The 26,345-nt window shown below is 59.9% G+C and overlaps 4 protein-coding genes across 22 annotated transcripts in view; 2 read left to right on the forward strand and 2 right to left on the reverse strand.

The window, feature by feature from the left end:
• LOC113608660 (DNA-binding protein RFX2) overlaps positions 1 to 15,420 on the forward strand; it is a 166,110-nt gene extending 150,690 nt beyond the window's left edge. For 5 of the 13 annotated variants that reach the window (XM_027085337.1, XM_027085334.1, XM_027085340.1 and 2 more), the window contains 10 exons: positions 367 to 485; positions 1,985 to 2,098; positions 3,989 to 4,092; positions 5,263 to 5,341; positions 6,449 to 6,551; positions 7,002 to 7,126; positions 8,519 to 8,639; positions 10,382 to 10,524; positions 10,922 to 11,105; positions 14,734 to 15,420. In XM_027085337.1, the coding sequence (XP_026941138.1) occupies positions 367 to 485; positions 1,985 to 2,098; positions 3,989 to 4,092; positions 5,263 to 5,341; positions 6,449 to 6,551; positions 7,002 to 7,126; positions 8,519 to 8,639; positions 10,382 to 10,524; positions 10,922 to 11,105; positions 14,734 to 14,819 (1,178 nt within the window). In that variant the 3' untranslated portion in view covers positions 14,820 to 15,420. The other 8 variants (XM_027085339.1, XM_027085342.1, XM_027085336.1 and 5 more) reach the window with 5 other exon arrangements.
• Positions 12,501 to 14,401, reverse strand: CAPS (calcyphosine). 5 transcript variants are annotated; one of them, XR_003428380.1, is made up of 5 exons: positions 14,074 to 14,187; positions 13,893 to 14,016; positions 13,635 to 13,812; positions 13,083 to 13,493; positions 12,501 to 12,773 (listed from the first exon to the last, which is right to left on the reverse strand). XR_003428380.1 is itself a non-coding variant. In XM_027085348.1 (5 exons), the coding sequence occupies exons 1-4, from the start codon at positions 14,271 to 14,273 to the stop codon at positions 13,117 to 13,119; spliced, it is 891 nt and encodes a 296-aa protein (XP_026941149.1). In that variant the 5' UTR covers positions 14,274 to 14,401; the 3' UTR covers positions 12,501 to 12,773; positions 13,083 to 13,116. The 5 variants fall into 5 exon arrangements, 3 of the variants coding, with proteins under 3 accessions (XP_026941149.1, XP_026941151.1, XP_026941150.1); XM_027085348.1 differs by having other exon boundaries at positions 13,083 to 13,218; positions 13,287 to 13,493; positions 13,635 to 14,016; positions 14,074 to 14,401; XM_027085350.1 differs by having other exon boundaries at positions 13,083 to 13,218; positions 13,287 to 13,493; positions 13,893 to 14,173.
• Positions 15,421 to 15,645: 225 nt separating the features above from the next.
• Positions 15,646 to 19,183, reverse strand: VMAC (vimentin type intermediate filament associated coiled-coil protein). Of its 3 annotated transcripts, none has more exons than XM_027085351.1 (2): positions 18,677 to 19,183; positions 15,646 to 17,507 (listed from the first exon to the last, which is right to left on the reverse strand). In XM_027085351.1, exons 1-2 carry the CDS (start codon positions 18,865 to 18,867, stop codon positions 17,189 to 17,191), a joined length of 510 nt encoding a protein of 169 aa, XP_026941152.1. In that variant the 5' UTR covers positions 18,868 to 19,183; the 3' UTR covers positions 15,646 to 17,188. The 3 variants fall into 3 exon arrangements, 1 of the variants encoding a protein (XP_026941152.1); XR_003428382.1 differs by having other exon boundaries at positions 17,396 to 17,507; positions 18,559 to 18,795; XR_003428381.1 differs by having other exon boundaries at positions 17,403 to 17,507; positions 18,397 to 18,795.
• A 514-nt stretch (positions 19,184 to 19,697) lies between these two features.
• Positions 19,698 to 25,995, forward strand: NDUFA11 (NADH:ubiquinone oxidoreductase subunit A11). Its single transcript, XM_027085352.1, has 4 exons — positions 19,698 to 20,066; positions 24,042 to 24,134; positions 24,247 to 24,369; positions 25,811 to 25,995. The coding sequence occupies exons 1-4, from the start codon at positions 19,970 to 19,972 to the stop codon at positions 25,921 to 25,923; spliced, it is 426 nt and encodes a 141-aa protein (XP_026941153.1). The 5' UTR covers positions 19,698 to 19,969; the 3' UTR covers positions 25,924 to 25,995.
• Positions 25,996 to 26,345: the final 350 nt, after the last annotated feature.

The raw sequence follows: 26,345 nt of genomic DNA on the forward strand, positions 1-26,345 counted from the left end.
CACATAATCTCAACTGTTTAAAGGAGAAAGTGCATAGAAAAAAGACTCTATTAGTAAAACTAGTTTTATAAAACTCATAATTATTCCCCAAATATATTTTCTTTTTTTTTTTCGCCTAAGTAGTAGTATTTCTAAATAAACTGAAAATTCACATGGTTCTTTGTGGAATAAGTAATAAAGGATTCTTTCTTTTGTGAGGTGTTAGTTTTGGGTTTGGGTTTTTCTAACCTAAGAATTTGTATTGATTCCAGATCCTTTCCTTTAAGAAGGAGACATTACACTCCCAGCCCAAATGGTAGAAGGCAGCGGTGCTGAAGGTGGTCCGGGCTGACCTCTGAGATGTCTGCTGTCCTTTTCTCCCCACAGTCCCGAGCAGCGGCACCAACGGGGTCAGTGTCCCGGCAGACTGCCCGGGGGCAGCGACATCGGCTTCGCCTGACAACCCCTCCCGGAGGAGTCCCTCTGACGAGGCACCAGCACTTGAGGTCCGTCGGCAATGGGGCAGGGAGTGCACCGCACGTGAAGCTTCTCAGGGCCTCACCGGGCGCGTGGGCTGTTGACCACTCTGGGCTGTATCCAAGCTGGCCCATGCTAAAGCATCCTGATTTGCTCAGAGGTCTCCATGTGTAACCACAACTGACTGGCCAGGTCACCAGACCACCAAGAACTCCACAGTTGGTTTTGAGTGAAAGGGGCCACGAGCAGGGCTCTGGCACTTAGGGCCGGATAGCCCAAGGCCTGTTTCGTTTCCACGCACGTAGTCTGTTGGGGCCTTGTACCGCTGTACTTGGAGAGATGTCTCCCGTCCCTCTTCCACAGCCGAGCAGTTCCTCAGGGGTTCATACACATGTGCTGCTTCTAGTGGCAGAAGTGTGCTTGGGAGTTCGCTCAGAAATCCTTTGTTTTATTTATTTATTTTTATTTTTATATATTTATGTATTTTTGGTTGCGTTGGGTCTTTGTTGCTGTGCGCAGGCTTTCTTTTTAGTTGCAGCAAGCGGGGGCTACTCTTCGTTGCGTGGGCCTCTCATTGCGGTGGCTTCTCGTTACAGAGCATGGGCTCTAGGCGTGCAGACTTCAATAGCTGTGGCACGTGGGCTCAGTAGTTGTGGCTCGTGGGCTCTAGAGCGCAGGCTCAGTAGTTGTGGCACATGGGCTTAGTTGCTCCGCGGCATGTGGGAATCTTCCCGGACCAGGGCTCGAACCCATGTCCCCTGCATTGGCAGGCGGATTCTCAACCACTGCGCCACCAGGGAAGCCCAGAAATTGTTTGTTTTTTAAAAAAAAAGTTCTCCAGGGTTCTGGGATTATATAGGCCAGATGCATATGTTTTCCAGTAGCGTTGCATAGCAGCTGAAAATAAGGGGCATTTAATGAAGAGCCTGCATTTGCGGTTGGCAGAGACGGACTTGAAATCCGAGTTGCAGCAACACATCCAGGGCTCCACGTACGGAGACAGATTGCACCCGTGTGTTTATCTCCACTCTGCCTGTTTCAGCAGACAGGTCGCTGCCTGAGGTTCTCCACCCTCTGCCTCCCCCACCCGCTGCCATACCGCCGCCGGATGTTCAGGCTCAAATGGTGAAAATGAACATCTCCAATTCAATCTTCAGATGTCCCTGAGCCCCCCACCCTGAAACCACAGTTAGTGGAATTGGAAAAAGGAATCATTCCCACAGCATACTGCTTCTCAGAAACTGGTGGCTAGGGCTCTGAGCTGGAGGGAGACCTGGACGTGACCCCCCACCCCACCGTCTCCACCCAGTGTTCCCGGTGACGAGGTCACTGCCAAGACCTCGCCCCTCCCCCTCCCTGGAGAGGTCTGGTCCCCCCCAGCCCTAGGGCATCTCCCTGGTCCCCCACCCCAGGGCCCGCTCCACAGGATTCACGCCAGGCAAATGCAATGGTGTGAGATGGCTCATCTCGCTTCTCAGGGCTGATGTGTGGCTTCTTTTCAGTTGTTCTGTTTGCTTGTTTTAACCAGGAGAAAGACTCGCAGAAAAATGAGTCCAGCAGTGCTTCTGAGGAGAGCTGCGAGAAGAAGGAGCTTGCACAGCAGGCGTTTGTGTTCGGGCAGAACCTGAGGGACAGAGTTAAGGTATGTGGTCGGAAGGCCGGATGAGCTGTTGACCCAGTGAAGGGATCTTTTTACGCCTCCCCCAGGTTCATTTGCCCGGGGATGGGGAGTGGGGGCCGTGTCTGGGGTGGTCCTGGGCCTCAGCGCCCAGCAGCTGCTTGTTGCGTCCCTTCCGTGCTGTGCTGCTGACTCCTGGCAGCACCCCGGCCGGCTGCCCCCCACCCTGCCCCACCCCTGCCAGTGTGGGGCTGAGCGGTGGCTCCTGGCGGCAGGCCCCCTCGTTCTTCCAGGAGCCAGGCTGAGAGAGGCACCTTAGCCCTGACAGCTGACGTGTTTATAGCCAAGGAACAAGCAGACATTAGGATCCGATGCTTTCCAGGTCACCAAAGAGATTTTTCTGTGCTTACTTCAGGGTTTCTTTCAGCACTAGCGTCGTTCAGCCCGGATCCTTTAGTTGTGGAAGGCCGTCCTGCGCACTGTAGGGTGTTGAGCAGCATCCCCGGCCCCCGCCCTCTAGATGCCAGCAGCACCCCCTCCCCGCCCCCAGTGACGACCACCAAAAGCATCCCTAGCGGTTCTGAATGTTCCCCGTGGGACCATGTCACCCCCAATTGAGAGCCATCGCCTTGTTTTTTTCAAGGAGGGCAGGTGGAAAGATACTGTTTTCTCTCCCACAGGAGGCAACAGGATCTGTCACCTCCTGGCTGCCCCCCAGGTGTGTTGGTCTAGTCTGGGGACTTTGAGTCGGGGGTGGGGAGCATGTGGCAGTGGCAGGGGATCTGGGTTCTGGACCCCACGCGCTGGCCCTCTCGGAAGACCTGTCCCAGCCCCAGGGACTGAAGGTCCCTCTGTGCCATTTCCAGCAGCTCATCTGGCAAGAAGCTCCTGGAGGCTTGAGGGGCAGTGTCAGTGGCTGTGTCTGGGGACATTTGTCATTGCCACAGCTGGGGGGTAGGTGCCACTGATACTAAGTAGGTGGAGGCCAGAGATGCTGACCAACACCCCACAGTGCCCAGGAAGCCCCCGTCCCCGCTCAGGGAACCACCCGCGCCCGGGGTCAGTAACGCAAAAGGTGAGAAGCCCTGAAACGAGAAAACAAGAGTGTCTCGGGTGTGGAGGAGATGTCAGGCCACGCCGTCAGCTTCCTCCTCTGGTGCCCACGGTCCAGTAGAAGCACACATACCCCAAGAGACACAAGAATAGGTGTTGATGTTGCACAGCTTTAGGCAAAATATTGAGTCCCTTGGCAGCTGCCCCCTCCTGGGAGCAGAAAGCAACAGCAGGGAGGACCTGGAAATCCACCCATGCTGGGGACCGGGGGCCTGGCCTGAGCCATCAGGTCGAGTCTGTTCCTCACTGCCTTGAGATTGGGGTGGGGACGATGTCTCGTGGGGATCCGGGCGTCTCATGGTTGCATCCCAGCTTCTCAATGGGGGGGCGACTCAAAGCCGTGGTTTCTTAACCGCTCTGAGCCTCTGCTTCCTCACTCAGAGCAAGGTCGCTAACACCCACCTCTCAGCGTTCCCGGGAGAGTTTCATCGGAGAATGTATTTAACCAGGCTAGCATGGCAGTTGGCGTAGAAGCAGCCTTGAGAAATGATGCTTCTGTTTTGTTTATAATGAACCCCTTAAAATGTAAGATTTGTAAGCGACCTGTGATTCCTCGGTGCAGAAGCATTGATAAAAATGCCAACAAGGTGCCAGCCTGAGTGTGCTTTTTTAAAACAAGGTAGAAAAGGCTCCCTAGTGCCTTATGGACTGTTTTTGTATCTTAACTCTTACCACACCCCAGGGTACACACATGTAGACGGAGCCATGCCGCATGTCAGCGTAGGGCCTGTGGACGCAGGCGGAGCTGCAGAGGTCCAGGACATGCCGTTCTCTGAGCAGTGTTTCCTCTCTGTTTCCCAGTTAATAAATGAGAACGCTGAAGTAGTGGACATGGAGAACGCCGGACACCCCAGTTCAGAAGCGCCAGCCGCCACCAACTACTTCCTTCAGTACATCAGCTCCAGGTCTGCGCCTCGGGCCTGGAGCCCAGCCTTGTCCGGGGAGAGCCTCCGCCTCGGGCCTGTGGTCACCCGTGGTACCTGCCTCAGGGCCCAGAGAAGCCTGGACCCTCCTGCACCAGGAGCCAGCCCAGTCCTTCCTCGGGAGGGCAAGGGCACGTGCAGCCAGAATCCCAGTCACCGTGCAGCCCCTCCCTCTTTTCCGCTCTGGACACAGATGTGGAGGGGCTGGGATGGTGGGCTTCAGCAGACATCTAAGGCAGGACCCCAGTCCCGTGGGCTTGTTCAGCCCAGCCCCGGGAGTGACCTCTGTCACCCGGGCCTCGTGCCCAGAACAGAACCCGGTGGGCCAGTGACAGCTCGGCTGTCTCCTGTCACCAGGTGCTCCCTGCCCTGGATCTGGGCTCGCCGTTGGCGCTACTGGTGGTGGCACTTGCCAACAGCCTGGCTGCCGGGGTGTTTGAGAAGGAAGGCTCGTCCCTGCCTGGGAGATGGGCCAGGAGAGCAGGCGCCGTGCGGGCTCCCACCTCGGAGAGGCCCGATGGGAACAGTGACCTCGCTGCTTGGCTGCCTGGCCCCCGGTTAGCAGAGTGCATCAGATATTTTAAGACGCATTTTTTGCACCTGAGTGCTTCCCAAATTGGGAGGCACGTGCAGCCTGTGATGTCTTAAAACGGATGAAGTGTGACCGCCAGGGCAGCTGCCGTTTGCTGAGCGCTCCCCAAAGGTCATCCTGTGTCACCTGCCGGCCACCCCATAGGAGGCATCACCTCCTTGGTGCAGGCCTGGGGAGGGACCCAGAGAGCTGCAGTGCCTCCCGGGGGCAGCCCACTGGCAAGAGACAGCCGGGTTTGTCTGCTGGGAGTGGACGGAACGCCCCTGCGCTCAGCCTCTGTGTGGTGCTGCCCACCTCCTGGGGGTTGGGGAAGACGGGCATCTGGTGTGTCACACGGCGCCCGTGTGCAGTTGGTGCCAGGCGGTGCGAGCCAAGGGTCTGTGTTTGCCGCCTGGAGAGGGCTGGCATGGAGGCCTGCGGGTACCTGTCCCTGGCACACCAGCCCAGCCCGAGGCGGAGCAGGGCCTCGACCGTGCGACCGTGTGTGTGTGCCGCGCATGTGGGCGTGCACACTGCCTGGCCCTGTGCCACCCTGCGCTCACAGTGTGTCTCCTCTTCAGTTTAGAGAGCTCAGCCAACAGTGCCGACGCCGCCAGCAGCAAATTCATATTTGGCCAGAACATGAGTGAGCGCGTGTTGGTGAGTGACCCCCGTGGGGACTGTCCTGCCCAGGGCCTGGAAGGCTCTCGGAGCCTCCCGCAGGTCGCCGGGACACGTCGGGTGTGGCTGCTGCCTTGAGTCCTGTGAAATTAGAATGTTTTCTTTTCCAAGTAAGAGAAAGAAGACCCAGCTCAGACTCAGCTTAAACGGGGGGCGGCGCTGGTGGCCTAGGGAGGCTCTGTAGGAGCCAGTGTCGCGCATCCTGTCCTTCCTTGTCCTGAGAGGGGCTTCCCTTGAGTCACGGGCCGCGCTTCCTCCCAGCTAAGGGCAGGTGCGGTGACAGCCGTCAGGCCAGACTCCTTAGCCATGTGGGCCGGGACCACCCTGTGCCACCTCTGAAGCCAAGGGAGGGCAGCCCCATCGCCACCGTGAGGCTGCAGCACAGAGTGGGGGGCGAGGGGGCAACCCTGCAGGGTCTCCAGTGTCCCCTGCACTCCTGACACACCACGGCTGAGGCACGTGGCTGACCGCGGGCCACATCCTGGTCCCAGAGAGCCCAGCCAGCCCGGGATGGGCTTCTAGGGTCGTTACCCGCTTCCTTCTCTTTCTTCCTTTTCTTTCCCAATCATTACACACAGCCCCGCTGTGTCCACTGTGAGGGCAGCTCAGGCGCTGTTTGGGGCCCACCTGATTCCTGCCGTCTTGGTCTCAGTGTTTGTTTCACTAAGGAGCCGCCTGCTTCTTTTCTTGAGCGTCAGTACTGTCCTTTTTCAATTACGATGAAGTAGGCAAAGAACTCTTTCACGGGCCAGGGGGACCAGGTGGCCCAAGGTCGGCTGGTGGCACACACCTCCAGGTGACGCCACAGAGGCTCCAGAGGCGGCTCGCGTGCGCGTCCGGGCGGGCCTGTGAGGACTGAGGACCGCCTGTCTCTGATGCTGCTCAGCAGGCGCTGAGTGCGCATGGGCTGGGGCTGGGCGGGTCCCCAGAGTGCGGGAGGGAGGCCAGCGTCGGCAGAGGGGGTCCTCTGCTGGGCGGGGGGCGCCAGGAGCTGCCTCCCGGCAGAGGGGTTCCCTGTCCTGCAGCGGTCGGCCCCCGGGACCACCCCCCACGCCCCCTCCTCCTGTGCGCCTTCGTTCCCCGCAGAGCCCGCCCAAGTTAAACGAGGTCAGCCCGGATGCCAACAGAGAAAACACAGTGGCCGAGTCCGGGTCCGAGTCCTCGTCCCAGGAGGCCACCCCCGAGAAAGGTAGGCCTCGGTCCTGCCCTCTCCCGGGGGCGTCCGGGAGACAGGGAGGGGCGGGGACGCTGTGAACCACCCTCGGGCACAGCCCACAGCCATGCGTGCTGGCTGTCCAGTGAGCAGGAGGGGGGCGAGGCCCGGGGCCCTGCCTGGTGACCAGGATGGGGTTGAGGTGGTTGTCGCCCTCCTCCTCGCCCTGAGGCGGCAGACGCTCCTCAGCGCCCTCGGAGGTCTCTCGCTGTCTGCCCTCCTCGCCTGCGTGGGAGAGTGGGAGGCCGCAGCTGCACTGGCCGCTCCCGGTGGCCGCCCAGCAGACTCCGAGGCAGAGTTACGTGGTGCGTTGCCAGGGTCCGCTGTGGGCCCGAGGCACTGGCCCCCTTGAGGCCAGAGCCACCCTTTGGGTGTCCTGTGAGGTACACCCTCCCCCTGACCAAATCAATAGTCAATGTCGTTTAGCTAATAACATTGCAGAGTCGCTGGCCGAGTCGGCGGCCGCCTACACCAAGGCGACAGCGCGGAAGTGCTTGCTGGAAAAGGTGGAGGTGATCACCGGGGAGGAGGCCGAAAGCAACGTGCTGCAGGTGAGGCGCGCCCGGCCTCTGGGACCCGTCGGTGCGGCTAGCGGACTTCTTGTACTGCTCTGTTTTAGAGCAAAACGGTCTGTTCTGAGACAGTCTCGATAATTCAGGGAACTACAAAGACGTGTAACAAACACCTCTTGCCACCCAGAGTCAACAGCTGTGATTATTTTGTCCCGGTGGTGCTGTGTTCTTTTCTTAGACCAGACTTCATGGCACCCGTGCCCCGTCCCATCTCCCTCCCCTCCTGGGGCAGCACGTCCAGCGTGGTGGGGCTCCATCTGCCCTTCGTCCTTTCACACATACCTGCGTGTGTGTCTATAAACCACATATATGTGGCTTTGGGGAGTTTTTAATGTGGGGTTTTTAGTGGTACTTTTTTCCCCCACTCACAGTTTTTCTTATCTATCTATCTTGAGAGATACTGACTTAAAAGATCTGCAAACTTTTTCTGTAAAGGGCCACGTGTGGTCTCTCTTGCATTTTTTTTTGTATAACAACTTTATTGAGGTACAGTGCACATACTATGAAATTCACCCTTTTAAAGCGTACAGTTCAGTGGTTTTTACTGTATTCACTAATTTAGAACATTTTTGCCCCCCCAAAAAGAAGCCTTGTGCCCATGAGCAGTCACTGCCCATCCCCCTTCCTGCAGCCCCAGGCAACCCCACTTTCTGTTTCCATGGATTTGCCTGTTGTGGACATTTCACGTGAATGGGATCGTACAACATGTGGCCTTTCGTGTCCACATTTTCGAGGTTCATCCCTGGTGGACCGTGTGTCGGCGCTTCACTCCTCTTCAAGGCTGAATAACAGTCCACTGTATTGGTAGCCCACATTTGTTTAGCCAGTCACTTGCTGGTGGGCGCTTGGTTTGTTTCCACTTCTGAGGTATTAAGAATGATGCTCTGTGAACATTCACGTAATAGTTTCTATGTGAACACGTGCTTCACTTCTCGTGGGTAGATACCTAGGAGTGGAATTTCTGGGCCATATGATAACTCCACGTTTAATGTGTTGGAGAACAGTTTTCCACTGTGGCTGCCCCATTTTCCATCCCCATTAGCAAGGTGTGAGGGTTCTGATTTCTCCAGATCCTCCAATACCTGTTGTCATCTGTCCTTTTGGTTATTACTATCCTAGTGGGTGTGAAGTGGTATCTCATTGTGGTTTTGATGTGCATTTCCTTAATGATTATTTTTTTTTAATACTCCTCTAAAGATGTAAAGTCCATTCTAGTTCGAGGGCAGGACAGAAAAGTGGCCAAGGGCCAGACGTGTCCCCCAGACCATAGTTCGTTGACCCTGCTGGTTCATCGCGGGTTCCCTGCACGCTCCCGGGGTCTGTCTGCCGGCCAGGGTCCCTGCTCACCCAGAGGGCCACCTTGTGTTCCAGATCCAGTGTAAGCTGTTTGTCTTTGACAAGACCTCGCAGTCGTGGGTGGAGAGAGGCCGGGGGCTGCTCAGACTCAACGACATGGCATCGACTGACGATGGGACGTTGCAGTCCCGACTAGGTGAGCTTCGGCCAGGTTTCTATGGAGGAGCCTGGGGCGCGGCGGGGCTCCCTGTCTGCACCCACAGCCGGCCCTCAGCCTGCGGGACCCGGCCTGGCCCAGAGGCTCCAGCCGCCAGCCCTTCTGTGATGTTCCTCTTCCTGATCGTGAAAGTGGATGAAAGGATTTAGCCATTTTCAAACGTATTTTCTTATAAAGTGTCAGTTGTTTCGTGGTGAGTAAACAAAGAAATCAAACATCAACGAAAATCTCTTTACAAAAAGAGGGAGATCTCTGTCTGCCAAGACTGTCTTGGCGGTCCATTCCTGTTCTGTGGATCTTTGTTAAGGAAGTGGGGTGACTTTGTCTCTTGCTCTTTTCACTTGCCGTTTTGTGGGCGTGTTCCTGTGTTGTTAAATTTTCCCTAAAATATGACTGTTTTTGAAAAGCTTCTGTATGAATTAACATTCCATCGGCCGTGAGTGTATTCAGCCGTTTCCCTGCTGACGGACATGTAGGTTGTTTCTAATTGTTTTTGACTTGTAAGTAATGCTACTGGGGCCATCTACACGTGAATCTTATTCCCGGAAGTACGCTTGTTACAGAACGGATGTGTGTGCGGGCATGTTTGTATATATGTGAAACGTGTGTGTTCATTTTTTTGTTTGTTTTGTTTTGTTGTTTTAATCCTCCCCAGTTAAAATTGTCCTGCGGCCTTTACGGAAACGTCCATTCCTGGCCCAGGCGTAGCTCATGCTGCGTCTTTTCGGCACTGTTTTTATGCACTTGGGCTTCTGTTCGGGCACTGTTCTTTTTCATTTTCCCTAATGGAAACGTGCAAGTGTATCTGGACAGAGAGGGCGCAGGATTTTGAGCCCCCGCGGCTCGTGGTTCTGCCCCTAGGTCATCAGCCTGTGACCAGCCTCGTAATTGCACTGCCCCCTCCCTTGTTGAGATCCTTCCCGGCCATCGTCTCCTTTCACCCCACGCAGCCTTTGATCCTTGGCATTGACCTTCCTTCCCTCCAAGTCCACCTCGGGGGGTGGGTTGGGCTGTGAGGCCGGGCCCAGAGGGCTGGAGGGGGTGAGGGTCACCCAGATTGGGGTGACCGCTTGTAATCTGCTCCGGGTTTTCCAGTGGGGAGGGCCGGGCTGGCAGGAAGGCCAGGGCTCACCTGTGTCCATGGGGTTGGGGCTCGGGCAGGGTGGGTAGGCTCGGACAAATTGAGCAGGACAACATTGGCCTTGGGCCCGCTGTGGGTGGAACTCGTGGTCTCACACACATTTCCAGAGAGGAGAGGCCTGTCCCCTGTTCTTCTCCACTGTGTGCTGCCCTCAGTCTACCTTTGTCTCCCTCCTGATGGAGGCTCTGAGCAGCGGTCAGCCCTGATGCTTCCTCTAAGCAGTTAGCTCCTTTTCATGGGGCAGGAGCTGCGCCTTGGCCTGTGGGTGGCGACAGTCAGGGGGCGTAGACTTCGTGTGACGTGTCCCCAGTGTGCAGACCCACCTCCGCCTCCTGCTGCCGCCTGACCAGCCCCTTCCCCAGGGGAGCCGCCGTCCTGGCACCAGCTCCACCCACTGGATGTGCCGCCAGGGGTGGGGGGTTGCCAGGGCTGCCGCTCAACAGACAGGAGGCTTTCGTGGACCTTGGGGGGATTGTGGGATTTCACCCTGGGGGTATTGGCTTTCCTGCAGATTGTGTCTGTTCTCGTAGCGGCTTCGTCGAGGGGTGGGGGGCAGAGCTGATGGCCTCGTTGGTTGCAGTGATGCGGACCCAGGGCAGCCTGCGGCTGATCCTCAACACCAAGCTGTGGGCCCAGATGCAGATGGACAAGGCCAGTGAGAAGAGCATCCGCATCACAGCCATGGACACGGAGGACCAGGGCGTGAAGGTCTTCCTGATCTCGGTGAGCAGCCCCAGGGACGGGCTGGGCTGCCCCCGGCCTCTCGGGGAACAAAGCTGTCCAAACAGCCCCCAGACGAGGGCAGGGCAGCCCCATGCCTAGCACTCAGAGCCCTGCACTGAGGGCCTGGCCGGGGAGAGTAGGAGGCCTCCAGGGTCGGGATGGCTCACCGAAGGCTGGCCCGGCCCAGGCTCTGTGGACCCCTCGGGAGGACAGGCCCTGGACCTGGGGGAGCTTTGGTCTGCTGTCCCCGGGTTTGTCGAGGAGAGAGGTCAGGCTCCTCCCCAGTCCAGCCCGGGAGCTGGGACATCCCATTACGGCAGGGGCTGTGGCCACGTCACCTGAGGAGGGGTCTCCCCGTGAGGCCTTGTAACCTGGCCCTCCCCTCTGCCTCCACCAGGCCAGCTCCAAGGACACGGGCCAGCTGTATGCGGCCCTGCACCACCGCATCCTGGCCCTGCGCAGCCACGTGGAGCAGGAGCAGGAGGCCAGGACGCCGGCCCCCGAGCCTGGGGCGGCCCCGTCCAACGAGGACGACAGCGACGACGACGACGTCCTGGCCCCGTCGGGGGCCACCGGAGGCGGTGAGCCAGGGGTCCCGGGGCTGACCCAAGGGGTGGGGCTGTGTCCAGGGCAGACACCTGACGGCCAGGCCACCGCTCCCCACAGGCGCTGGCGACGAAGGGGACGGGCAGACGGCCGGGAGCACATAGCGCCGGGAGCCGGCTGCCCACGAGCCTGCTGCTTTGTCCGTCTGTCTGCCCGCCCGCCCGCCCCTCCCTCCGGCAGCGTCGAGGCGCGGGGCTCGGGAACCACACTCCCCGCTGGGTGGCCACAGTCTGGATCCGCACGTCCCGTTCAGAAGCAGACTCGGGAACTGCCTGAATGTGGTTTGGGACACGAACCTCATCATATTGATGAGCAAAACGAAAAAGAACATTTCTTCCCTCCCCACCTTGAATTGAAATGGCACATTAAGACTTGTCACGGCTTCTCACTGGGACTGGGACCCCTCGTTTCTTCACCCCACCCTCGTCGTGTCGCCGGCTCTCCCCGCCTCCACCTGCCCGGGCACCGGGTCTGTCCACACAGTGTCACGCTGGGCCTGCTGGACCTTCTGTTACTACTGTCTTTACCTCCCAGCTCCCACGTTCTGATTTGGGGGGGTTTATTTTTAGACCTTTTCTTTCCCCCCCAAGGCTTTGTATTTGGTTTCCTAGATCGAGGCGCTTCTCTTCTGTGTGTTGAGCAGGCACGGCTCCGTCGTGGGCTGCGTCCTCGTTCCCCCTGTGGCCCCGGCCCCCATGCTGGGGGTGCTCCCCACCTGGGGTTCCTCCAGGCCAAGTCGTGGGGTGCGGAGGGGTTGGGCCCTGGGCCTGGAGAGCCTATCTAGAAAAGGGTCACTGGGCATGGGAGGGCGTGGGAGGGCGTGGGAGGGCTCCCCCCCATCCTCCTGTCTGTCCCCATAACATGGGTCACCCGTCATCAGGCACCCAGGTGCAAAACCTGCTTCCTGCTGTTGGCCGTTCCTTCCTTGCCCAGCCCTGGACATCTCTGCCCCCAAGACCGTCGAGGGCTGGGGGCCTCTGTGAGAGGCAGAGGGGGACCCTGGCAGGGCCTTCAAGGAGGGGGCAGCGAGCGGACCGGTTCCAGACAACGGGCAGAACCCATGCTCGCAGCACACACAGGAGCGGCGCCCTCTGCCCGCCCCACCCCATAGCGTGGCCAAGAGCCAGCTGGGTGCCGCCCGCCTGGCGGGGCCCGCAGAGGAGGCCTCTGTGCACAGGGCCCTCACAGGGTGAGGGGGAGGCCCGTCTGAGCTGTGCCGCCCACACCTCAGGGTGGCCTGTGCAGCCCGCATCTGCGTCCGCAGCCTGAGCCACGGGACGACACCAAAGGCCCTCCCAGCAGATCCGATCACACTTCTCTGCTTTAAGCCTTAGCCAACTAGTGACAAGTAAAACCAGATAACGCCCATGTGTTTTGGAACATTTATGTAAGATTGTCATATGAAATGTATTTGGGAACTACATTAAAACTTTTAACTAAAACTCTGGCCTCCCGCATGCCCCAGGGGCCTCAGGAAGCCAGGCAACCTGGCCAGGAACGGTTCCTCAGCAGCCTGGCTTGCCCCGCACTCCACACCTGGGCAGGTGACCAAGCTCGGCTGCCTTCCAAGACCGGCCGCTCCGTGCAGAGCCTTGCGTCACAGAAGAGCAGTTTGCTTCCCCACCCGGGCGCTGCCTGGCTTCCTGGGGGAGTCACGAGGGAGGGGTGAGGGTGCTGACAGGGTTCACTTGAGCAGACCCAGGAGGAGACCTGGGGTCGGCATGGCGTGGGCATGGAGGGTCTCACTCCCTGGGCTCCTGAACCAGTGACCCATCGTTGGAACCTTTGTCCCACTGACACCTGGTGGCCAAGCCGTGTCCCTGGAGACCTGGTCCAGCCGGTTCTGCGGCCTCAATCTTCCCACAATCCCCTCCATCCCCCACCCCGGGGCTGCTCAGCTCAAAGCCCAGGTGAGAGGGGCCCTGACCCAGGGGTGCCGGGTGGGGCCCTACGCTGCATGGTGCCAGCCGAGTGGGTGTGCACCGCTCACAGCCGCCAGGCGCTGGTCATCATGGCCACAAACTCCTCATCCGTGTCCACAGAGGCGCTCACGCCACTGTAGTAGTCCTGGAACTCGGCCAGCGTGACCTGGGGGCAGATGGGCTGTCAGGGGGGACCGCAGGCGTGGGCAGAGGGGGTGGTACCCGCGCACCCACCTGCCCGTCCTTCTCGGAGGAGTCAAAGTTGTCCAGGAAGCGGCGGAGCACCTCCTCCTCCGTCCACTCCCCGCTCCGCACCCTGGGGTGGGCGCGGCCGCTGTACACCCCCCGGAGGTCATCCACAGTCACCACGCCGTCCCCGCTGCGGTCCAGCTTGGCGAACGCGGCTGTGATGACTGCCTCCCGGACCTGGGACATGGGGGGCTGGGGGGAGGTGGTGACTGGGGGGGTGGAGCTCGGGAGGTCCCCCGAGTCCCCACACCGATGTGGATAAGCCCACAAGGACTTGGCACCCCCGGACGACAGGGTGGAGGGACTCACGCGCGGTCGAGCGCCCGGCCTCACCCGCAGTGCCCGCAGGAACTCCTCCAGGTCCAGCGTCCCACTGCCGTCACGGTCCCAGCGCCTGCACACGCCCTGCGCCTCGGCTGTGTCCAGCACCAGCCCCAGCTCGGCCAGGCCCCGCTGGAGCTCCCCTGCGTCCAGGGACCGGCTCCTGTCCCGGTCCATGCGGCGGAAAAACCTGGGGGGCAGGGGGCGTGGGCAGGGAGCGTGGTTGGAAAGTGATCCGGGGGGTTGGGGAGGTGTGAGGGGACAGCTCACCTGGCCAGACCCTGGATGCCTGAGGCCCCTCGGGACAGGCACTGGGCCCGGAGCTTCTCCATGGTGGCGTCCACAGCATCCATGATGGGTCAGGGCTCCCTGGGCTGCTGGATGGGAGAGAGATCTGGAGGGGCTCCCGCTCGGCAACCAGGCTGCAGGCCAGGTGCCCCCGCTCACTCACCTGGCCTTCGTCTGTCCTGGAGTCCGGTTAGCTGCTCCGCCTGCCTTCTGCCTTCTGCCTGCTCTGCCCAGCGTTGGCAGTGTGTCCTGCCGGGCCGGGCTGTTGCTAAGGGACGGTACCCTGGAGACTGGGAGGGGCCCCAGCTGTAACTCTCTAGGCACCAGAGCCTCATGGCCCTCAGCATGGCCCTGTGGGGGCATATGGCGGGCCGAGAGGCACAGGGCAGTGCTGTTGGCTGCCGCCGCTGTCCACCTGCTGTCCTCGCTTACTCCCTGCAGTGCCCAGGTCCTGGGATAAAGCCAGGCCCAGGTGGTGGGGGGGGGGGGGGGGGTCGCTTCCTAACCACAAGGAGGAAGGGTGGGCCACAGCCCTGTGGGGACCAGTGTCCTGGATGGAGGGAGGCAAGGCCCAATTCCTGTGTGAGCTGGAGCAGGTCCCCTCCCTTCTCTGGGCTTCACCAGCCACCAGCCCCTTTTCACACGGCCGCAGCCAAAGCTGCTGAGGGATCCAATTTTAAAGGACTCGAGGTGACCCAGGCCCCTGTCCAGCAGGTGGTGCTCACAGCTGGGTCCTACAGACATCAACGTTGACTTGAACAAAGCAATTCCTGGTAGTTACTTAGGGCCAGTCAATATGGGTCACCTGGTGGTTGGTTTCCAGGTCTCAAACATCACTTGGTGGGCTGGCTCATTCATGACAAGCCGCTGAGCCAGGGGCTCCAGTACCGGCCGGAGAAGCGACCCTGACCCCTGACATCCGTAATCCAAGAGGAACCAAGGCTGCCATCACTGAATGCCTTCTGTCGAGACTTTGGACATCTTGCCAACCGAGAGCGTTACACCAACAGTCAGGATTGAAAATGATAATGGATTTCCCAGGACTAAAAACGTGGGCCCCCGTCTGGGGACGCCACCACCCGCAGAGACCCAGAGATCATCAGAAGCTTTTCAAAGCTTGCAGTTGCACACAGCACAGTGGTATTGTCGAAAGTTGCTGCCACAGTCAGAAGCCAAGCCGTGGATCACAAGCCACCCGGCGCTGCGATTCAAGCTACAGCTGATTGCAACACCATCAGTTTTATGAGAAACTGCAGTGGCACTCTGCTGCAGAAATTCTTGTGGCTTGCTGCAGTCCAAAATTCTTTACATAGGCAAAGAAATACTCCATTGTGTATTTTTATGAGGGTTACAAATGTTGGATTTTTTTTTATAGATATAGAAAAATGTAGAATGTAACCACAACTATTGTAGCTCTGTTTGGGCATCTCCACATTTTTAAGAGAATCAGAATTTCAACAATAAAAAATTGGAAGTGGCCAGGGCCCTTCCGACCCAGAGGCCCTTTTCACTTTACCTCTCTTGAGCCTTGCTTTGCACAGCTGTAGAATGGGGTGATGCCTGTGTGCATAGTTGTCTGAGGAGATGAGACACAACCGTGTGTGTGGAGTGCCTGGCACAAGCTCCCGGGGCTGTAACTTGTGTCTCCGCACCCAGCGGGGCCCCACCCTGGACCAGGAGCAGCACAGCAGCCCCCCTCCAGCTCCCCCACCAGGAAGAAAGGAGGAAGGACCAATGCCATGAAATCATTTGGTTTATTCTTGAGCTCCGACAGGCGCCAGCCTGCCTTCGCCTCGTACAAACAGCACCCTCCAACCCCTGTTCGTCCAAAGGAGAAAACCGGGCCATTGTTGCCACACTGAGGGGTCACTGTGAGATGCCAGGCGGCCCCATCCTGAGGGCTGAGGGTGGACGCTGAGCCTTCCGGGCTGAAAGGGGCTGTGCCCCGCCATGGTTCCTGGTATGACCATTCCCTGAGTCAGGAGGCGGTAAAAAGCTACCATGGTACCAGGCCAGGCACTTGGCCTGGGCAGAGAAGGGCACAGGGTTCCCTGTTTTGATTTTAAAAAAAAAAGCACCCCGAATATCTTGGGCCAAGAAGGGCAGCATAGAAATAAGGAGTGAAAAAATAGATTCTCTAAGGAATATAAAAAGGAGCCAGCTGCTGCTACAAAAGCTACACTGGCCGGGGCGCCTCATGGGATGTGCTGGGGTCCCTGGCTCTCTTCAGGGCCCATAGACCCATCCTGTTCCTACCGGGGTCCCAGAGTGTGCCTGCCACTGGTGACAGAGAACAAAAACCCTGCCCCCATGGAGCTTCCACTCTGACGGTAAGAAGTTACATAAAGAAAATCAAATGAGGCAGTGGGGGTGGAGTGGAGAAGAATGACTTCCAATAAGGTGGTCAGGGAAGGCCTCTGGGAGGACGTGACGTTTGAGCAAAGACCTGAGTGACAAGGAGCTAGTCATGTGACAGCTGGGGGAAGTGCATTCTAGGCGGAGGGAACAGCCAGTGTCAAGACCCTGAGGCAGGACGCTATCAAGAAAAGCTTATGGGGTGCCCGAGTTTGCCTGGGCAGCAAAGCCTGGCTGCAGACATCTCAGCACATCACACACGCACACACTCTTCCCTGCGTTGAGGGAAGGATAGAGTTTGGGGGGAAAAAAATCTAGGATTAAAACTTTGTCTTCATATAACCAATGCAAAATGGCCTGAGGGTTGAGGCTCACAATTCTGGACTGAGATGAGAATAAGAAAAAGCTTTAGGATGGGGAATGCTTCGGGACGAACAAAAATCAGGGCAAGGGGAAAAGGGAGAGAAACTCAAATCATCCGCCTCCACCGGAAAAAGAGAGGTCTCAAACTCAGATGCTTCAGGGGCCAGACATCTGGCCCTAAGAGACATGTGGGGCCTGAAACTCACACTCACTGAAGAGGGTGCCCTGGACTCAGATCCAGGCAGGCACGGCCCAGTCCGAAGCTAGAAATCCAGATTTTTGTGTCAGCACTGCCAGTTCTCCAACAAGGGTGATTGATTGATTCAAAGTTTTGTTTTTAAAAAAACAAACACTTCTCTCCGGGTTCAACATCTGCATTTGTTCCTGTAGGCCGCCCATTTGAAACCTATGACTCTTTAGCAGGTTCTGACGTTTGGACAGGATTATGGCTCTGCCACGGGGTCCTCTCTGGGGTACTGGTGACCCCCAAGCACACCCACAGCAGTGGAAAAAGTCCCCGTAGGGGTCCTCTTTCTCCATCCTGGAATCTACTCTGGGACTCACACAGTGGTCCCCAACACAGCAGGCTGGAGGTGGTCCCTGTCCTCTTCCTCCCCAGTACTGTTGGCAAGGTGTGAACTGGGCCCACCAGGGAGTGGGTGACTGGGGACACTGGCCGGCAAGGGCCCCAGGCGCTCAGCCTCAGCCAGGGTGGCCATCAGCCCAGCCAGGGGTGGCCGGCGGCGGCAGATGTCCTGCAGCAGTTCAGCCCGGGGCTGCAGCTGCCTGATGAGCTTGTCCCTCCGGCACACGGCAGCCTGCAGACTCTGGACAGTAGCCTCGGAGGTCAACAGCTGCTCCTGGAGAGCGGCAATCTCACTGGCAGGAAGGCAACACGGGGCAGTTATGGCACGGGGGAGCCAGAGGTTCTCTTCCCCTGCTCCCGACCTCCATCCCTGTCAGGATAAAGTCCCCCTATTATGGACTGAATGTCTGTGTCCCTCCCCCGAATTCATATATTGAATCCTTATGCCACAATGTGATAGTACTTGGAGATGAGGCCTTGAGAGGTAAGTTTAGATGAGGTCATGAGGGTTTCCTTGTAAGAGACACACCAGAGAGCTTGCTCTCTCTCTGTGCCACGTGAGGACACAGTGAGAAGATGACCATCTGCAAGCCAGGAAGAGGACCCTCACAAGGAACTGCATCTGTCAGTACCTTGATCTTGGATTTCCCAGCCTGCAGAACTGTGAGAAATGATTTGCTGTTGTTTAAGCCACCCAGTCTGTGGTATTCTTTAACGGCAACCTCAGCAGACTAACACACTCTCTCATCCATCCCTGTAGCTCTTCCTGCAGTTCCCTTGTCCCCTACCTCTTTTCCTATTTGTTGTTCAGCTTAGATGGCTCCCCCTCCAGGAAGCCTTCCCTCTGGGCCCCCTCAGAGCCGTGTGGCCCTCCATCACACACACCCAATCACCCCATATTGGAACTGCCTAACAATGTGTCTGCTTGAGGGCAGGGCTGCATAGGTCTTACTGATGTGCCCTAATACCCAGCACAGTGCCTGGCCCATAGTAGATGCTCAGTAAAGATGAAGTAATGAATCCAACCAGCTCTGAATTTTTTCCCACCCGGTCCTCAGCACCACCTTCCTCCCTGGGCACTTGTCTCATCCCTTTCAACCCTCAGCTAGAGGGACTCTTCAAAACTGCTGATATCATCCCATCCTCCCCTCCTCAAGAACCTGCCATGGCTCCAGTACCTACATCAGGCGGCTGGTGGTCCCTGCACCACTCAGGACCAGCCGATTTTGCCTAGTGGTAAAATGGACCCTGTTTAAGTTAGATACCCACACTTGTATGATACCTCTCAACTTTACATAGTGAAAACTAAGTCAAGTATTTTGGTGTTTGTTTTTCCAATCCCACCAGTAGTCCGGCTCCACGTGAATGCACACGATTTCCCCTGCCGGTCCTCCTTTCCAGTCTCGGCTCTGCCTCCGCCCACCTCCTCCGAGAAGTCCATGTGGCCGGCCCCGAGCCTCACCGGTCCTTGGCGCGGCCCAGCTCGTCTAGGGCGGCGCGCAGCTGCTGGTCGTGGCGGGCCAGGCGCTCGGCCTGGGTGCGCACCGTGCGCTCGGCCGCGTCCAGCCGGGCCTCCAGCTCCGCCGCGCGCCGGTGTACCGCAGCCAGGTGTGCGTTCGCCTCGCGGATCTGCAAGGGCGGCGGCGCTGACATGGCCCCGCCGCGGTGCAGGCCCGGCCACGCCCACGGGCGGCCCGGAACCGGTCCTGGCCGCGCCCACGGGGCCACGCCCCCAGCGGTCCGTTCAGGGCTTCGGCGTGATTGGCCGCGATCACTGCTAGGCTCCGCCTCCAGGGCTGGGTCTCGCCCTCCTCAAACTCGAACACCCTCGCTGGTTCCGGCAACTCGAAACTCCACCCCTGAGCCGGGCCTAACTCCAAGATTGGCCAAGGTCTTAACAAACCACGCCCCCAGGTTGGCCTTGTCCTCTGGTGGCGCCCCAGTTCGGGCTCTGGCAGCAGGATTGGTCATTCCCTCGAGACAGGACCAACCACCCCCCCCCCCAACTTAGAAGCTAACGCCGGGTTGGTCAGGCCCACAAGCCTTCAGGTTATGTTTGGGCTCTGGCCACGCCCCAAGCCTAGAGCATTCTTCATCCCGCCCAGGGGTTGGACTAGCCACAAACTAAGCACAGACCACATCGTGCTAAGAATCCGAGCACTGGGATTGGACACTTTCTCGTTAAGCCCCTGAGCCTGACCACGCCCCCAAATAGTCGCACGCTGTTCAGACTCTGGGTTAAGACTGGCCACTGGGCGTAACCAAGCCTCCCCACAGATTCGGGCGCTGGGAGTGGCCACATCCCGCCACGTCCCGCCCCATAATGACGTCTGTCTCCTATCAAGTGGAGTACGGCCCCGCGGTCTCGTCTGTGCCTGTGGATAGGCCTAGTACCTTTGATAGTCCCGCCCCTAGTTAGGCCCCACCTCCGGGAGTCAAACCACTCCTGACCCACGACCTTCTGAGCTGAACTAGCGACATCTGCCTTCACTGATCCTGGTCGGCCTCAGTTTCCCCCTCCAGAAGTCGGCCAGGGCTGCACGCGCTCTTCCTCTACGCCAGTCCCGATTCCAAGCGCTTGAGCGCGACCCGTGTCCACCTCCGCGGCGCTCAATAAAGTTGCTCGCTTGTTGCCGTCTCGCCCGCAAGAGAGGCTGAGCGCGCCGCCCAGCAAGTCTCGCGAGAGTCAGCGGCGTCCGCCCTTGGGCGCTGGGAGCCGTGGGGTCTTGCGGTGCGGGGCCCGGGGTGTTCCGTCATGGCTAAGACGCTTCTTCACCAGTACTGGGACATCCCCGAAGGTACCGAGTGCCACCACAAGGCCTACGCCACCACCAGTATCGGTGGTGCCACTGGTGAGCGCTGGTCGGGTCCCCAGGGCGGAGGGCGCAGGGAGGCCGTGGGGTCACTGGGGGCTTTCCGAGGGCGTCCTGGAGGGGCAGCGGATCTCGCGGGGTGGCAGTGGTCATCGTCGGGGTGTCTGGGGATGCCTTGGGACGCTCAGGGGCTCTCGTACAAGGTAGACTTTGTGGGGGTGTCGGACTAACTCACAGGGCGCAGAGAGGTCATAGGGTCACTGGGAGCAGTCCGAGGGGGTCCCATGGGGACTGGGAATCTCGCGGAGTGGTACGTGACCATCGTCGGGGTGTCTGAGCCGGTCATGGGGACCGCTGGTGTGAGATAGACGTTGTGGGGGGATGGGTGTGGCAGGGTTGGAGAGCCCTGGAAGGTCGTGGTACATGTGACAAGCTGGTCACTGGGGTCGTCAAAATCCCTGGGTGCTGGCATTTTGAGGTTATTATTGAAACGCTCACCAGGCTCTGGGAAAGTGATGGAGTGGGAAGTGGTGGAGTGGGACGGGGCCATTATCGGTGTCAGAGAAGCTGGAGGGTTCTGAGACTTTCCAACTGGTGTCTTTGAGATAGCTTGGGAGGATCGTGGGTTATTATTGAGGTGTCTGAAGGCAGAAGTTTGAGAAGGTTCTGGAGTGGGATGAGGTCTTTGTAGGATCCAGGAGAACTGGGTGGTCAGAGACATCTGAAACTTTTATTGGGGGCCATCAGAGGGGTCTTAGGGGCGCTGCGGAGATGATAAATGAAGTGAGTCAGCAGCTACCATAAGGGTAGCCTTGGGGGAATCTGAGGGGATGCACAGCCCTGGCAATCCTCTGCAGGGGAGACCCTGGAGTCTAGCCTCTTCTAGTCTCCTTCCCAATCTCAGTCTGAGACATAGGTATGATGGGTTTGGGGGCCACCTCTGTATCTCCAGCTCCTGCAACAGGGCCTGGCAGAATTTGAGTCTGCACTGGGAGGCTTTGCATTAGGACCTAGTCAACGCTACCATTTTCTGCATATTTAATAAGAAGCACCGTTATCATTTTCATTTCTCAGAGGCGGAAACTGAAGGTTAGAGAGGTGGATGAACTGCCCCGGTGTCTTTGGGAGCCGGGCTGCAAATCCCGGTCTGCTCCTGGGGGTGACTGGGGCAAGGAATGCGGCTCCAGGGTCCTCCTGAAGGGTCTTCAGGAAGGCTGAAGGGGGAGCCCCAGGGGATGGGTTTTGTGGCATCTGCTTGAACAGAGCCTGGAGGGGGCTTGTTGGAGGGTGTTTGAGGGGGTGCGGGTGGAAACCTTTGACAGAGGCGCTATGTCGGGTGGTCGTGGAGAGACTCAGTTTTGGGGGTGGTCGCTGGCTTCCAGGAGCCCTACAGGGGACCCGGGGGTCTTCGAGGGCGTTGCTGTGTGCGTGTGTCACTCACTTTGCCTGCCCGCATTTTCTCACTGACCAACTCCACTCAACACTCAGGACCTGATTAAACGTGCTCCTGGATCCTCCCTCACCTCCCCGCTCCTTCCATCCCTGCCGCCCCTCAGCCCTCCACCCAGGGAACTCGTTTCACACTTGGCTTCCCTGGGATGGTGAGCCCCTGTAGGGCAGGGAGCCGGGCTCTAGCCCAGCCCAGCACCCCGTGGGAACGCAATAACTGGAGGAACAAATGAGTGAGGGAAGGAAGGAAGGAAGACAGGGCAGTAACTAGGAGTGAACGAATGAGTGACTTCGTGAGTGAATGAATGACTGTGAATGAATGAGAGAAGGAAGGCCCACAGTAACTAGGATGAATGAATGAGTGACTTGTGAATGAATTAATGAGTGAGGGAAGGTACACAATAAACGAGTGAATGAATGTATGTGGGCCCACAGTTACAGATTGTGAATGAATGAATGTGCACCGTGTCAAGACGGTCACTTCAGGAGGCTAGGAGCAGGCGGAGGGCCTGGGGAGGGGCCTTTTGAGGGGGTGACGGGAGCCTGTGGAAGGGCCGAGTCAGTAGAGACTCTCAAGTGCTGGGGAGGGCGGCTGCAGCGTCTGAGGAGTTAGGTGGGCTCCCGGGGACGCGGGCTGGCACATCACCTACTGAAGGATTGCTGGGGGGAGGGGGCCAGTCCTTGACCCTGGGATAGTCCGGCACCTTCCAGGTCATCCGCTCCCAGGTAAAGGACTTCTGAGGGGTCTTGGGATTGTGGGGCACTCTGTGTCCCACGTGGCCTGTGAACTGGGCGTCCCTCAGGCAGGACCGCAGGCAAATGGGGGTGGGGTCAATCAGGTTCCCCCGCCAGGACTCACTGCCTGACTGGGTTTGGGGACCATCACTGAATCTTGTCAGTGGTTCTTCGGCAGAGGGTCATAACTCCTGCTTCCTGGCCCAGCTCTGGAGATCATGCCTCCCCAGGTCCCAGGCAGGATGGGGAGCCCCCTCTGATTCAGCCTCTTTACAAGGTGGGGTTTGGGGGTGGGGACGTGTGAGAGAATGACTGAAGAAGGGGGTTTGTTGGGCCAGGGCGGGCCGTGCAGGCTTGGGGGAACCCCAGACTCTGGTCCCCTCCCCCCTTCCCAGCCTTCAGCCGCTCTGAGGGGAGCAGGGACCCTAGGGTTCATCATGAGATTAGGAGGGATTTGATCTGGGGAGTCCTCAGGTGGGCGCCTTGCGTGAGGGAGCCTTCTGTGTGTGTGCTCTTTTCCTGTCGTCCCTGGGGCTCAGTTTCCCTGTCTGGGAAGTGGGGTGGCCCTCTTGGCCTCGGGGTTGCTCTCAAGGTTACCCCCGCTGTGCAGTGTGAAAAGTTCCCCACAGCTCTTGTGAGCTGAACCCCAGCCAGGGCTGGGGGGGAACACTGCTCAGCCAGGAAGGTCACGTGAGGGCTGCACGCAAGCTGTGAGGTCTCCAGAAGCTGCAGGCTTGGGGACCTGGCGGGGCCCACATCCCTGGGGCATCGGTGAAGGTGGCGCTTGGCCTTTGGCTTAGACCCTTCTGGCTTCCAGGCAGCTCTGCTGGGTGGCATCAGGCAAGTCGCTCTGCCTGTCTGAGGACACCCCCCGCCCTGCCCACGAAGCGACGGATCAGAGGGGACTGAGCCCATTGGGCCCCGAGGAGGGTGAATGGGGTGGTGGGTGCCCTTGCCGCCTGGCAGGTGGCAGTTGTGTTTTGTCTGGGGTGGGCTGGCCCCAGGAGTTCTGTGCTGGCAGCCTGCTCACCCTGGTGGTCTGTCGGGAGAGGAGGGGTGCATTGTCTGCCCCGAGCAGGGTCAGCTGGAGGGTGGGGAGCCCCGTGTTGGAGCCAGCCAGCTTGCCTTTGGTCTAATGTCCACTGAAGAGGGTCTGGCTGGGGAGGCTGCCCGAGGCTGCCCCAGTCTTACCCCAGACCCACACACGGCCCAGGTCAGCGTTCCCTCAGGATGCCCCAGGCTAGGACCTCAGGCCTGGCCGCCCACCTGGCACTTGGCTCCAGGCCTGGCCCCCACCAGGGCCCCTCACACGTAAAAGCCAACGTCAGGGGCAGGGCAGCCGGGGCGGCGGCAGAGATGTAAGAGTTGATGAGAGTGGCGAGGCTGAGCCAGCCAGGGCCGAGGGACGGGCCGGCGGTGGCGAGGAAGAGGCCTTGGTGGCCCCGGAGCGAGCCTCCGAGCCTCTGCTAAGGAACCCTGGGCCCTGCGGGGGGATGCAGCCTGTCGTGGGAGTGGGGAGCGGGGCCAGAGTGCCAGCGCAGCCGCCAAGGCCCCAGCCCATCCTTGCGGAGGCCGCGTGCTGTAGGCCTTGGTAGGGGGAGGCCTGGGGGCTGGAGGGGGCGGGTGAGAGCCCAGGCCTTGGAGCCGGGTTTGGGCCCCAGCTCATCGACTGTGGGACTGAAACAGCCCCTCCTGGGCCAAGCAGTGGCGCCAGGAGCCACCTTGGTGGCTGCTGTGAGGATGAAGGGAGCAGTCACTGTGGGATGGGGAGGGGCCAGCCCCCAGCCAGGGCCCGGGTCTGACTCACCTCCCCGCCCCTTCTTCCCACAGGCCTCATCGCCTCCGCCTACAGCGTGGCGCTCCAGACCCCGGCCTCCTTCCTGGAGGGAGTGGCGAGGACAGGACGGTACACGTTTACCGCAGGTGAGCGAGCGAGACCGCCCGGCGCGTGGGCTTCTCCTTCGCGGGCCCTCCCGGCGCTGGTCTGGGCCCCTGACTCAGACTCAGGGCCCGTCCCTCCCCTCCGCTCCTACAGCTGCCATCGGTGCCATATTCGGCCTCACCTCCTGCATCAGCGCCCAGGTCCGCGAGAAGCCTGACGACCCTCTCAACTACTTCCTCGGAGGCTGCGCCGGAGGCTTGGCCCTGGGAGCACGCAGTGAGTGAGCCCGCGCCCCTGACCTCTGCCACCCCTCCTCCCTCTCTTGTCTCCTGGGCCTGGGCCTGGTGGGGGCGGCGGGCAGGAAGAACGCGCGTCCACCTGCAGAGCCGGCCGTTGCCCTGAGAGCTCCCAGCACCTTTGAACCTTGGCCACCAGCTAGCGTAGCAGTGGTTTCAGCTGTTGCTGCTCAGGCAGCTACCCGCGCCCACCTCGCCACACCCTCTCGCCCTCCTGTGGCTGCCTGTGACACTTGGCATGGCCCCCCGAGGCCCCGCGCGTGGACTGTTCCCATCCCCTCCCTGCCCTCGCCGCCTCGCTCGCTCTGCTCCAGCCCCGTGGCCTCCTTGCTGTGCCCCCTGCACACCAGGCACGGTCCTGCCCCAGGGCCTCGGCATGGGCTGTGCCCTCTGCCTGAACACCCTTCCCCCAGATGTCAGCACGGCGGTCCCTCTCGCTGTTCCAGCCCCCCACATACGATCCAGGGTGTGTGATCCTGGCCCCCGCCCGCCCTCGCTTCGTATCTCTCTCCTGTCTGCCGCGTCTCTCTCCTCTGTCTTCTGCGTCTTGTCAGAGAACACGAGGTCGCCGCCTGTCTCCCCCGCCGGCCCCTGAGCACGCACGGAGCATGTGGGGCTGGCCTTGGAGCTGCAGCCCCTCTCCCAGCACCCAGGGCCCTGCAGGGGAGCCGCTCTCACCATCCCCACTTTACAGATGCAGGAACTGAGTCTCCGAGGGGGGATGAGGTGGCCCGAGGGCACCCGGGAAGCAGGAGCGGATGCCTCCCTAGTGGGAGGCGGGCCGGGCCCCAGGCCAGGCTTGCACAGTGGAGCCGCCTGGACTAGGAAGCAGACGGCTCTTCTCGCCTGGGCGGGGCAGGGGTGCGCGACGGGCAGAGCCACACTCAGATAAACCGCTGGGCCTAGGGCCCAGCAGGCCGGGAGTGCTCCGTGGACGGTTCCAGCAGGGCAGAGAGGGAGGATGCTGAGGAAGAAGGCCCGCGCCCTCCTGGCCTTCGCTTCGAGACCTTGGCTGGGGTCTGGGTTTGACCAGCGCCCCTGATCCTGCGATGGGGGTGTGAGCCCCGCACCCAGCAGGCAGACCCCCTTCCTGCGGCCGTTCTCAGGCCACAGGCGTCTTGTGTTCTCCGCTTCCCGGACCGCAGGGCAGGCTCAGCCAGGACACTAGCTGAGACCGACCAACACGCCATCCGTCCCCTCCCGCCCCCGGACCCAGCAGCCTGGACTGCTGCCTCCCTCCTCCCTCCTCCCTGCCTCAGTTTCCACGCCACGTGTCTTCAAAGGCACGGGGCCTGGGGGCTCATCCCGGCCACCCGAGCTTGGAGTGGGGGCTGTCCTCTCGCGGTCACTGCCGGCGCCCCGGGTGGGCATGAGTGAGCTGCCCGCGTGCGTGCCTGACGCCAGCCTCCCCGCTCTCACAGCCCACAGCTACGGGATTGGAGCTGCCGCCTGTGCGTACATGGGCATGACGGCCGCCCTGGTCAAGATGGGCCAGCTGGAGGGCTGGAAGGTGTTTGCAGAGCCCAAGGTGTGAGCCCTGCCGCCTCCTGGAACTTCAGGCAGGTTGAAATTCGTCTAAAAATAATAAATTCTGTGTATGTCTGTGTGAGTTTCCCCTGCTCCGTTGTTCTCTGGGGTGCAGCCCTGTCCGAGGAGTGCTGGGTGACAGGCCAGCGCTGGTGAGGGCCTCAGGGCGGATGCTGGAGGAGTGAGGAAGCGGCAGGAGATAAGGCATCTGGGTCTGTGCCTGACGGCCCGACGGCGCCAGCTGGGCCCCGGAGGAGGGAGCAGGCGTCGGGCAGGGGTCTGCGGGCCTCGGCCTGTTCTCTTGGCGGGCTGGAGCCCATGGGGGGCGGGACTGGGCCCTGCTGCCCACAGCCCTTCCTGCGGCCGCCCCTGCAGGCCCCTCTCTGGGCCTCCCCCCAAAGCCAACAGCATGTGGAAAACACGCCCAGG

The sequence above is a fragment of the Aethalodelphis obliquidens genome, unplaced genomic scaffold (assembly GCF_003676395.1).
Source record: "Aethalodelphis obliquidens isolate GAN/ISIS:26980383/991018 unplaced genomic scaffold, ASM367639v1 scaffold53, whole genome shotgun sequence".
Taxonomy (NCBI): Eukaryota; Metazoa; Chordata; class Mammalia; order Artiodactyla; family Delphinidae; genus Aethalodelphis; species Aethalodelphis obliquidens.